General features: G+C 45.2%; 1 protein-coding gene across 1 annotated transcript; it reads left to right on the forward strand.

Annotated features, from left to right (window-relative positions):
• Positions 1-6,529: 6,529 nt before the first annotated feature.
• On the forward strand, positions 6,530-11,657 carry LOC311360556 (Golgi reassembly-stacking protein 2-like). Its single transcript, XM_084480652.1, has 10 exons — positions 6,530-6,679; positions 7,266-7,346; positions 7,434-7,637; positions 7,750-7,836; positions 8,356-8,486; positions 8,849-8,981; positions 9,327-9,450; positions 9,544-9,639; positions 10,027-10,137; positions 10,406-11,657. The coding sequence occupies exons 1-10, from the start codon at positions 6,617-6,619 to the stop codon at positions 10,708-10,710; spliced, it is 1,335 nt and encodes a 444-aa protein (XP_084336778.1). The 5' UTR covers positions 6,530-6,616; the 3' UTR covers positions 10,711-11,657.
• Positions 11,658-13,393: the final 1,736 nt, after the last annotated feature.

The raw sequence follows: 13,393 nt of genomic DNA on the forward strand, positions 1-13,393 counted from the left end.
TAATCTCCAGAAACATTTGTTAGTGCTTTAGTTATAAGATTGATCCACAGGGAAAATGTGTTAATGTGGCACAGACAGTGCCACTGACATCTTGGAGCAAGCTAACCACCCACCAGAAAGAATGTGGGTCTTCTGTCCCATCAATATTCATTCAGGTAGGTGGTTACCATGCCCCAAGATGGCAGCATTGTTGACAGATGCTTAGAAGCCGAATGCAACATCTAGTCAGTGTATATATCTATATCTAGTCAATATACATCTATGAGCCAATGCAGCCTCTACTCTATATAGATAGGTATTTGGTAAATCACGCACTATAAATATGACAAAGAAACAGGGACAATTAATTCAGATATTTTTATGTTAACACAATTATATTAGGCTATATATTTATTATTATTTCTCGGCACTTTGACTGCATTTTTCCCCCACTGCACATATGCGAAAACTCAATTTTTCAAATATACACAGCCTACATAAAATATATATTCTGGCAACCCCGATCGTCGGCGGCGGGTTCTCCAATCACACGCACAAACATGGTTGCAGTGCAACGGTTTTTATTTCATGCAACTCACAAAAAAAAGAAGAATCATAAAGCAACACAGGCTCCTCCCCAGCGGGCCAAACAAAAAGGGAAAGCGTCTCCGAATCGGGTCCGTGCGGGAGGGTGGCGTGGCTCTCGCTCCCGGCTTCCCCCACGCTCAGCGCTGTGAGGGAAACGTTCCAGCGTTAGTGCGCTATGTGGATATCGGTCCCTTACCCCGACTGTCTTCCACTCGACTTCCTCCTCGTCTCCAAAGTACACGGCCCTTAAAACCCCTCTGCCGTCTTGCTCCCCCAGGTGATCCGAATGTCCCCGTTTGCCCTGGTTTGCTGGATGACCCCTCCAGTGCCGCCGCGGTGAATGACACGTAGCCCGCGGACAGGGAGTCCGCGGGGACGGAGCCGCTCAGAGTGCTGGCCTTGTTCGTCCACGCCAGACAGCGCGGGGTTGCCACAATATATATATATATATATATATATATATATATATATATATATATATTGTATATTGTATATATATATATATATATATATATATATATATATATATAACTTGTGAAACACACACACAAGCAATGACAACAAGTCTGGTTGTCACACTGAGTCCGACTGCTGAAGTGTACTGACTCACGTGTTGCTTGTTGTTGTCCTGCGGTAAACGGGGGGCGTTCAAGGACCGTCGGAAAGTTGATTTGTTTTTATTTTAGAAAACAGCCTAGTGACGCCACTGCCACACAGTGCATCCACACAATACACAGCTGCACAGTGCTCCGACATCTTGTGTCGGATCTGCTTCTACATTGGTCAGCACACATGTTACGACGGCACATGACGCGGCCGCAAGCCGGCGCGAATTTTTTTTAAAACTGCGCGCAGTGATGAACGGGACCTCTTACCGGCTTGCGGCTGCGTCACGTGCGGTCCTAACATGTGCACATCTTGCCAGCACACATGTTAGGACGGCACGTGACGCGGCCGCAAGCCGGCGCGAGGTCCCGTTCATCACTGCGCGCAGTTTTAATTCTTCTTCTTCTTATTATTATTTTTCAGAACTTCGACTGCATTTTTCCCCCCCTGCACATATTCGAAAACTCATTTTTTTTTGGCACATTTGTGGGGACTGGTGAAAAATTTTATAATCTAGCCCTCAAATTCACATTCGCCCCTAGGTGGCGCTATAGCAACTGTTCAAAAGTGCAAAATTTGCACAAGCATATCTCGCCACCGGTTTGACCTACATTCATGAAACTTTGCACAAACATGCATATCCTCATGATGAACAAAAAAGTCTCTTGAACTGAACACTTCCGGTAGCCATATTTTCCGCCATTTTGAATTTAGTTAAAAACAGTAAATTCCCCAAGGATCCCAGGTTTTTCGACTTTGACCAAAATCCTTTGGCACTTATCATATAAGGCCCATTATCTTCAATCTGACTTAAGGATTAGTCTGTACAATAGAGTTTAGAGCACCAATGAGTTCTAAAAGTGGTGTGGTTGAAACCTCGAAAATAGTTAATTGCTCATATCAACGTCAAGTTGGACGCCTATGATGTTGGCACCAATACAAAAGTTGTTCAGAATCAAATTCCGAACAAGATAAAGTCAACATATTTTCAAATGGGGCGTGGCATCGAAGTGGGCGTGGCCTGACACTAAAATCGCCACAGTTCATAGACGCAATGTTTGATTTGAGCGGGACCCACTCAGTGGCCGTTAGGTGCCAAAATTCTAACTGCTCAATTAAAATTAAGTCGATTGAAAAAAAAACATGGCCGCCACAGGCTCTGGTGTCAGGGTAAATCACTGTGCGGAGACCGTAATAGTTATGAATATGAAATTCACAGGACACGTGTAAACTGGTGCCTTTAGCTCACATACCAAAATTCGTGTTTCTATTTTTTGTAGCGCCCCCTACAGGAACTTTAAAATGCAGCCCCTACATCACGTTTCACCAATATGTATGAAACTCGGTAGGCACGTACAAGGTCACAATACCTACAGAAAAGCCTCTTGGACCCATGCCCCAAAACCCACCGGAAGTCGGAAATTTTAATTTTTTCATTTTCACTCTCGGCGGCCATTTTTAATTTTTTTCACTTTTTGGCCTTGTATTTGAATGAACTCCTCCTAGGGAATTTATCGGATCTGCTTCAAAATTGGTCAGTACAGTCAATAAATGGTGCCGAACCAACGCCGTGCTATTTGTGACTGTACGTTGAAGGGCGTGTCCGTGGCGTGCCGTCAAAGTTGTCCATTTTGGAATTCCGTCGCCTTGTATTTGAACTAACTCCTCCTAGGGAATTTATCGATTCTGCTTCCAAATTGGTCAGTACAGTCATGAAATGGTGCTGAATAAACGCCGTGCTATTTGGGACTGTACGTTGAAGGGCGTGTCCGTGGCGTGATGTCAAAGTTGGCCATTTTGAATGGAATTTCACTTTTTCGCATTGTATTTGAACAAACTCCTCCTAGGGAATTTATCGCATCTGCTTCCAAATTGGTTAGTACAGTCAAAAAATGGTGCTGAACCAACGCCGTGCTATTTGTGACTGTACGTTGAAGGGCGTGGCCGTGGCGTGCCGTCAAAGTTGGCCATTTTTGAATTCCGTCGCCTTGTATTTGAACTAACTCCTCCTAGGGAATTTATCGGATCATTGATGTAGGGTTAATAATGTTAGTTAAAGTTGTTACAACATGTAATTCAGTTAAATGTGGTCTTACATGTTAATGTCAAAACAATCAGTAGGACACCACAGGGCACCTCTGCTTCTACAGATTACATAAATTTGGGAATTTTTTTTAAAACTGCGCTTTTTTAAAACTGCGCGCAGTGATGAACGGGACCTCGTGCCGGCTTGCGGCTGCGTCACGTGCGGTCCTAACATGTGCACATCTTGCCAGCACACATGTTACGACGGCACGTGACGCGGCCGCAAGCCGGCGCGATTTTTTTTTAAAACTGCGCGCAGTGATGAACGGGACCTCGTAGTGGCGGCTGCAAGCCGGCGCGAGGTCCCGTTCATCACTGCGCGCAGTTTTAATTGTAAATGTTATCTAGATGTTATCTATGTTTGTCACACAGTAGATTCATTTTAGATGTAACTATGGGAGACGAGTGGAATGAGACCTTTGCCAGCCAAAGAAAGAGAATGTGGACCGAAGCAATCCATTATACGTACATATATATAAGAGTACAACTTTGTGTAGATTATCGTGTGTGTAAGTGTGTGTGTGTGTGTGTGTGTGTGTGTGTGTGTGTGTGTAAGATGTAACCTGTTTCCCCTCTCTGACCTTGTTGCAGTCCGTGTGGAATGTTGCATTGTGGGAAGTTTTGACTGAATGTTCGGAGGCGAGATCCTGGCGAGATTAACGTGAGATTAACGTGAGATTAACGTGAGATTAACGTGAGACTACGACGTCGATCCTTCTCCAAAACCCAACGTTTATTTGAGAGAGAAGGTTCTGCGGTTGTTTCTTTGGGAATGTATGTTGTAGGCTTACTTATGGGTGGGGGGGGGGGATAAAGGAATATTGTTGTATAAGTCTGTATCCTAATAGTTTTAATGTAATATAGTATATTTATTGTAAGAGAAAATACCTGTATTTTAAGTGTTTTTTTCCGTAACTCTGAGGAATATATCCTATTCCAGAAAACGAGTTCCGGTTTGTGTCTTTGCACAATGTCTTTCTTCCTTCCATTTCAAATGGATGTGTATCTCTTGCTGTAATATATCTGTAATAAGTTACGTTAACTGAGTATTCATGATATTTAGGGACCATATAAGTGAAACAACTGCACAACTGTATAAATCATGTGTACCATGATAACGTGTGTGTGCGTGTGTGTGTAACAACGTGACCAATGATTCCGAAGTGTGACAAGTCATTTTTACGATGAAGCCCAATTGTTAAATTAAAGGAACGCTTTCCCAGGAGTATCCGCCGGCACTTTAATAGAATTATACCACCACGAATATAAAAGTCTATAATAAAGTTTATTGAAGTCACTGATGTGATCCTTTTCTTTGCCTTGCCCCTTTTTATTTACTAGCCACTCGCCACTCGCCATTAGCCACACAGAGAGAAGGCCTTACTCACCAAGCGGCCATCTTGATTCCAAACGCCAGCTGGGTGGGTGGAACTGAATGTGGAATTGCGCATTCAGTTCCCCCCACCCAGATAGCGTTCAGAAGTAGCCAAAGTTTGGAACCAAGATGGCCGCTAGTTGAACAAGGCCCATGAGAGAAGGAGATACAGGTGAAGTCGTTTGGCTGGGAGGAGTCCCTCACCACTGCTAACAAATAGCCATCTGTTAGCTAACTGAACCCCCCCCCACACACACACACACGTGCACAAACCAACATACACACAAACACTTGCACAAACTAGCGTGCACACAAACACACACACACACACACACACCATTCTTTTCTCCAACACACACACATTTTTCTCGACACACAACATCTCCTCTGTCTAATCATCCCGAGAAGATTTTCCTTCGCCGTGGGCTGAATTTAGTGCTGGCTGTTCTCCAACATAAGTCTCCCTCCCTCCCTAAACCCTAATTTTCTCTCTCCCCTTCTCCTCTTTTCCTACTCCTCATCGCCTCCTCTGCTCCCAGCCTGTACCTCTCGCCACCCGTCTTCCTCCCTTTACCTCCCCCCTCCCTTTCTCTCCGTCACGCTCTCTCGTCCTCCGTCATCTTCTGCTTCTGCCCGGCCCTCTGGCACCACACGGCTCTTCTCTCTGCCCAAATGACATTTTAAACGTCCTCTTTCCTACGGTGTTCTGTGTGTCTATGATTCATCTACAGACCTGTGGTTGATTTGACCTATATTGTAGTCTACATCTCATGTACATTTATCCGCCTTTTTTATGATTATGACAGTAGGCCTATTGTAGTTTGTCTTATTTAGTGACGTACATTTAGATCAATAGATGAGTATCAATAGATGGAAATATGGTAGTCCTAATCCATACGCCTTACTTAGACAGCTCACCGATGCACTTTGGTTTGGATGAACGGCGATGGAGAGGTTGTGGATATAACGGACTTTTACCACCCCCTGCTGCCCATTACCTGTAAATACATAGTAACATATAAATAGCTACAGTAAGGTAAATACATAGTAACATATGAATAGCTACAGTTAATCCCGGTAAATAATTTGAATTAAATATGAAAACTACCAACTACTTTTTTTTTTCTTTACTGACCTAAACATACAAATAAATAAGACGTGTGTGTGTGCGCGTGTGTGACACACACACACACACACACACACACACTCACACACACACACACACACACACACACACACACACACACACACACACACACACACACACACACACACATAGACATGATGCTGTGATGCTGCTATTTGACAAGAGGGTACACTGAGGCTCAAGAGTGTGGACCCCGATTCATTTTGGACAGCATTGTGAAAAAGACTTGTGATTCACTCAATTAAATTTTATTGTAAGATATAGTGTTCCTCCCAGCCGAGCCGTGCATTTTGTTAAACCAGAAACAATATTTCTTGCCTCATAATCCTCGCCTCTTTTGGACCGTAACACCTGCTGCCAAATGCCAAATGGCGTTTGCTATCGACCTGCGGTCGTTTTCACTGACGTTCTTAAATTGTTTCTATTGTTTGTTGTTTCTATGTAGGACTGTTTCTATGTTGTGCTTTTTGTTGTTTTTGTGATCTTAATGTTTGTGGTACCGTTATGCGTAGTTTTCATATTTAATTCAAATAATTTACCGGGATTAACTGTAGCTAACCAATTCAATGAATAATGCAAGTATGTGTAGAACAAAAAAAACAAAAGAAGGGTTAATGGACTCCAAGTAATCATAATTAATTAATAATCATCAAAAGAGGGATGTATGATCATTGGAAAAAAAAAGAAAAATACATATTTCCTGCCACGTAATGGCGCATGCGCATCGCCGGCTAGTTAGTTGGCGACGTGTACCGGTTTGTCTGTGCAAACCATCTCACCTTTCCTGGAGAAAAATAAACACATTGAACCCTAATCAAACCTTTAACCACAGAAGCATGGGAGGATCGCAGAGTGTGGAGATACCGGGTGGTGGTTCTGAGGGCTACCATGTTCTTCGAGTGAGTTTCTGGATCTATTTACCCCTGAAGTTAGCCTCTAGCTTAGCATCGCTGGAGCAGTGGACGTTTCCCCTGCTACGGATGAGGACTTGAGGCCGGGGATGTCATCGGGGGCCTCCATGTGGATGCATACAAATGTGCATTCATTCTTGGGATTTAATTATCGCCTTGCTGATTATTTTCGAGTTATGCACGTTAATGTTTTTCCCACTAATGCTAATGTTACTTTTGAAATCCGTACCAGAAAAGTGTGTAAATGAGTACCAGACTGCCTTCACAATGCTAGTCGGCTAAACCTGAATGACAGTCCAGGTGAGCCAACAGGTTAGGTCCATTCAGCAGGAAGTCCAGTATAAACAACTCGTCCGCCATCGGGGTTCCTGGCCAATTCTGCCCCAGCTCAGAAATTCGAAAACATAATTCTTCGAGGGCTACAACAGTATTGAAATGACACATATCCCGTTTGATGACATTTAACGTTAGGCTTATGCTCCCTGTGAGGATAATGATGGTCGCTATACATGAAATCACAGCGATGTAACAAGTCGGTCACCTGAAGCCTAAACGTCCGTCTTCCCTGTTGCAGGTTCAGGAGAACTCGCCGGGACACCGGGCGGGGCTGGAGCCGTTCTTCGACTTCATCGTGTCAATAAACAACACGAGACTGGTAAGTCGGGGCGCCGTGGAGAGAGTTGTTGACGCAAAACAAAAAAGACAATGCTTTTCTAAACATCGACATGTACCTCCACATCAGAACAAGGACAACGACACGCTGAAGGACCTGTTGAAGGCCAGCGTGGAGAAGCCTGTGCGAATGCTGGTCTACTCCTCCAAGACACTGGAGCTGAGGGAAGCCACCGTCACCCCTAGCAACATGTGGGGGGGCCAGGGCTTGCTGGGGGTCTCGATAAGATTCTGCAGCTTCGAGGGAGCAAATGAAAATGTCTGGCACGTGCTGGTCAGTAACAGATATACAACTGAAATCTATAATACATTAATAAGTACAACTTATTATTTTTTAATTATTAGGAATTTAAATTGGTTGAACCTTTTGACCATTTGGTCCACAGGATGTTGAGCCCAACTCTCCCGCAGCACTGGCTGGCTTGCGGCCGCACACAGACTACATCATAGGAGCCGACACGGTCATGAATGAGGTAGGTGATGGGGTCAGAGGTCAGGATCCTTGATGACTTTCTTCTCTCTCTCAGCCTCTCTCACTGACTCCCTCATGTGTCGTCCATTCTACAGTGGTGGCGCCCTTTGGCCATACAGTTTGCTGTCATGATTCTGTATTAAAAAGACAATGAAAGAAATGGTGTGTGATGGCTTCAACGCCTTTCTCAATAAAACAGGAAACCAGCATGAGAGGCGGGACTAAACGTTGAAGGGATTGGTCCTTCGGGATATTGATTTACGACGGTCAGAGTGCCAGTGAACAGCAGTATGGATCAATACAGATAGGGCAGTTGGAATGTTTTGCACACTGTTCACTCGGATTCAGTGACATGACAAAAAAAAGAGGTGGACAAAGACACGATGAAAGTGGACGTGAGCTAATGAGGCCTAATGTACACGTCCATTAGAACTTTAGTGAAGCTCCAGTAGAGCTCCATACACTCTCTACTGGAACTCTGTGTCAATTCTCTGTGTGTCTCCTCCTGTCCCCATGTCAGTCCGAGGACCTGTTCTCTCTGATCGAGACCCACGAGGGGAAGGGCCTGAAGCTGTACGTCTACAACACCGACACGGACAACTGCAGGGAGGTGGTCATCACCCCCAACGGCGCCTGGGGAGGAGAGGGCAGGTAACACTTTTGCGCACACACACACACACACACACACACACACACACACACACACACACACACACACACACACACACACACACACACACACACACACAGGACCACAACGGCCTACATCAAGGACTCAGCCCTTATGTATATTGATTGCATTTAAAGTGAAAGAAAATTAGTTTTATTGGAGTGTCCGACGAGCAAGTGACTGTTAATGTGCGTGCACACAGCGTTCTTTATTTGTCAACACATTATTTCTAGACCCGGAGAGGGAACAGAACATTCTAGAAAGTCCTTTGATGTAGTAGAGCTCAGTTTTGGCTTGATTTCCACTCGGAACGCCGACATTCCTGTCTTGTTTTTGCTTCCAGCCTTGGCTGTGGGATTGGCTACGGATATCTCCACAGGATCCCCACCCGGCCCTTCGAGGAGGGCAAGAAGATCAGTTTCCATGGCAACACTCCCAGCGAGCCCTCCAGTCCGCTGAAGGACGGGTTCACGGAGGTACTCGCATGGCGCCGCTCTCCCATTGGTCCGATTGTTGGGACTTTGGGGAAAACAAAACTATTTTAAGAAGAAGGGAGGGAAAGACTGAAAGTACCAAATCTTAGCTCCGGCAGTAACTTCATTACACACACACACACACACACACACACACACACACACACGCACACACGCACACAGTGGATGTGTTTAATTGTGGGTATAATGATCTCCCTCCAGATTGTCTATTTACTGTTTGTGCTTTCGAGTCAATTACATGTTTGACCGGAGTTGACCCTACCTGCTCAGCATCCTCATCTTAATGATCTCATTATCTCCCCTCTCCGTTTCCTGGCTTTGCTTCAGGTGCAACTTTCTGCGGTCACGCCCCCTCCCGTCTCGGCTGCCCTCCCGGCCGGGCTACAGGATTCGCTGGCGGGCCTGTCCATCAGCTCGGCCCCGCCCACCATCCCCTCAGAGCTCCAGACCGGTATAATGTCTCTCTCTCATTCTCTCTGTCTGTCCTAGACGTCAGGGTGGTTCTGTTGTTCATAATAATACTAATGTGTGGCTCCTCTGGCAGGACTCCCCACGGTCCCCCTCCTCCCCACCTCCTCCTCCGCCAGCCCCGCCCTCGCCCCCCTGCCGGCGTTCAACCCCACCGCCACCACGCTGCCAGGTAACACACACACATCTATCTATCTATCTATCTATCTATCTATCTATCTATCTATCTATCTATCTATCTATCTATCTATCTATCTATCTATCTATCTATCTATCTATCTATCTATCACTCACTCACTCACTCACTCACTCACTCACTCACTCACTCACTCACTCACTCACTCACTCACTCACTCACTCACTCACTCACTCACTCACTCACTCACTCACTCACTCACTCACTCACTCACTCACTCACTCACTCACTCACTCACTCACTCACTCACTCACTCACTCACTCACTCACTCACTCACTCACTCACTCACTCACTCACTCACTCACTCAAATGCCACAGGTCTCACACCAGCCGGGGTTTCTCATGGCGGTTTTATGTCGCAGGTTTGATGCCGCTACCAGCTAACCTGGCCAACCTCAACCTGGCGTTCCCGGACCTCAGTGCCATGTCCCTGGCCGGCCTAGGGGCCCTGCCGGCCCCCTCTGGAGCCGCAGGTCAGTCCAGTCCCGGGTCACATGGTCATTCTGTTCAGGGGGAGATCTGTTTGACGAGGGCTCATTAATGTACTCTAAAGACATAGATATGAAATATGTGGAAGACAATAAGAACACAGTCGTAAAGTTAATGGGCCAGCCATTTAGATTAATCGCCCTCATTTGAGACTCCAGTTTATGGGTTCATTATCCTATAGCCTATTCGTGAGCCTACCATGCCCAGTTGGTTTTAAAATAAAGTTCTGTCTCTTTTGTTATCTCGTCCCAGCGTTCCCTCCCCTGGGGTCCCTCCCCCCCCTGAGTTTCCCGGGCCTGGCCCCGCTGCCTCCCCTGCCTCCCCTCCCCATGCTGCCGACGCAGCTCGGCCCGCTGCTGCCCCCCCAGGGGGTCACCGGACCCCCCATGTTCACCCTGCCGCCCCTCACCGTGAGCCCCATGCCCTCCGCCGCCGCCGCCGCCACCGTCACCGTCTCTTCGCCGGCCGACGACGACTCTTCGGCGGTCGCCAGGGAAACGCTACCGACGGACGGCACGGAAACGCCGGCGCACGCCGAAACGCCGTCGTCGTCGTAACCGTGAAGGAGGGAAGGAAATGGTGCTCACCGTGGAAACCAAAACACACCCCAGTTTCTCTGTCTTTCACTGGACCTCTTTAACTCAACCGCTCTCTCTCTCTGTCTCTCTCTATTTATTTGGTTAAGGGGGTGACTGAGTACAGCTCGGTGTCACATGTGCTAACGGCTAACGTAGCCACAGAGCTAACCCCCCCCCCCCCCCCCCCCCCCCTCCAAGGTGGAAGGGTGTGTGGGGGGAGCAGGCAGGCTGACGCCTGGTTCTAGCTGGGGCCTCCCTTCCCCCTAGAGCTAACCGTAGCTAGCGCTAATGCAAGGGGTAAAGGACATGGCTTCTCCAAGGCGGCGAGAAATCCCATTTTCTCGTATGGCCATCCTTTGGTTTCATCTGGGCTTTTTTTTTATTTTACATGAATAATGTTTAGATTCACTACTAGTGGGTAGACCCTTGACCAATAGATTCTGGCATTTATTAACCTATTTTTCTTTTGACTTTTTTTTTTTTGTGTGATCTTTCCACACCATGGATTATTCTGCATTATTTTGCACCGCATATGTATGAAATTATTAAGACATGTCTGTCCATTCTTATTTTTGTTGATGTCTTTGTAAACTTTGAGAAGGCTACGATAGCCTTCTGAAGCCTGAGAGTAACTGCCCAAAAAAGCAGTTAGAACGAAGGACCGGAGGCAGGTTACACGAGTGCCTCCATATTCTACTGTATATGCTGGCGTGTGTGGTCATAGATTATAGATGAGGCAGAACATGGGTGTCTGGTTACATTTTAAGAAAAATGTCTGTTTGGGTTCAACATGTCGCTACTCCTGGCCAGGGCCAAAAATCTATAGAATACCAGAGTTGCAATTATATCTCACGGCCATTATGTCAGTGTGGCACTACTTTCTGAAAATATTGTACAGCGTGAGAAATAAAACCAATTTAATTTTGCGTTTTTCCCCCTTTTTTTTTTACTCACCACTTTGACAGGCCATATTTGAAAATGGTAGCACTGTTTGTACAAATAAAACAAACGTTTTCTATTTGTCCTGCATCTGGGTACTCTGCAAGGTGTAATTTCCTAATCTTTTAAAAATCACAAGATCCATGTTAAATGGAGAGTCCAACCCCGCCTTGAAAAGTCAGATGTGGGTTTGCATGCATTTAACCTGTGAGTCATCTAATGCAGTAGTAATATATTATAGTATATGATATACAGGCATGCAAACTAGTCACCTTTCGGCGAAATTCGCTTTTTCTTTTTTTAACAAAATTGGCCACTTGTGTGATTCGTGGAGATCCATTGAGAAAACATACTAATGTTTTATAAAGAAAGCTATCTTAGTGGGAAAGCCACGCAAGTGACGGATATTGCGATCAGCTGATTTTGCGCAGTTCTCCAGTGTGCGCGCGGTGCACACAGCGCTCCGGCTCCGTTTTGCCTTTTTTTTGCAGGTGGGGAGACGCAGAAGTAGTACAAGATACACGTGTAGTTTTGTTTTGATGACCTGACGGTGAGTTACGCAAAGGCGCTGTAGTGGCACAAGTGACCTCGCTGATTATGGGCGCGCATGCGTACTTGCGCACCCCTGGTTATTATACAGTCTATGGTTGGTTGATTGGTTTGCCCCCCCCCCCCCCCCCCCCCCCTTCTTTGGATCTAAACGATTCACTATTATCATTAAATTATCTATTTTGAGTTGAAAACGGCGAAAGGTGACTAGTTTGCAGGTATTATATATATATATATATATATATTTAAAAAAAATTATATTAATTATAATAAGTTTTTTCAGATAAACATTTTTATATATCATTTTTTTTATTTATAAAAAAAATTATATAATTTTTTAATACATTTTTTTAATAGAATTTTATATATATATATATATATATATATATATATATATATATATAAAATTCTATTAAAAAAATGTATTAAAAAATTATATAATTTTTTAATGATTATATATATATATATATAATCATTAATATATATATAATGATCATTAAATCAATCATTAAATCATACCTGCAAACCGTATAATAACCAGGGGTGCGCATAACTGGTACGCAACTGGTACGCAAGTACGCATGCGCGCCCATAATCAGCGATGCGTAACGTCACCTGTGCCACTACAGCGCCTTTGCGTAACTCACCGTCAGGTCATCAAAACTACACGTGTATCTTGTACTACTTCTGCGTCTCCCCACCTGCAAAAAAAAAAGGCAAAACGGAGCCGGAGCGCTGTGTGCACCGCTGTGGGCACCGCGCGCACACTGGAGAACTGCGCAAAATCAGCTGATCGCAATATCCGTCACTGTGAGAAATCCTATCGCTCCGTGGCAGTGACGGACTGGACCCCCCGTCAACAATCCTGCCCGACCGCAACCAAACACTCTCCCCCCCCTTATCATTAATTAATTAATCGCCTTTATTATTATCAAAACGACGCTACGTGTGGAGTGCGTACCGAACACCATCTCCTGGTACTCAAATGAGTAACTCACTAAAAAAGTTATGTGCACCCCTGATAATAACCGACTGTATAATGAGCGAGAAACAAGTTTGCTATCTTCACAATAAAAATTCTTTTGGCCAAATCACGTTCCACGTTCACCAATCGCTATCAAGATATACCACAGCGCGCGTTTTTTTCCCCATCGTTCCAGTCCTGGAGTGGACT

Source organism: Micromesistius poutassou, assembly GCF_964030765.1.
Source record: "Micromesistius poutassou genome assembly, chromosome: 16".
Taxonomy (NCBI): domain Eukaryota; kingdom Metazoa; phylum Chordata; class Actinopteri; order Gadiformes; family Gadidae; genus Micromesistius; species Micromesistius poutassou.

Coding starts and splice junctions, on each gene's coding strand:
- LOC311360556 (XM_084480652.1), top strand. CDS start 6,617: ATGGGAGGATCGCAGAGTGTGGAGATACCGGGTGGTGGTTCTGAGGGC. Junction 6,680..7,265: donor AGGGCTACCATGTTCTTCGA/GTGAGTTTCTGG, acceptor TCCCTGTTGCAG/GTTCAGGAGAACTCGCCGGG. Junction 8,982..9,326: donor TGAAGGACGGGTTCACGGAG/GTACTCGCATGG, acceptor GCTTTGCTTCAG/GTGCAACTTTCTGCGGTCAC.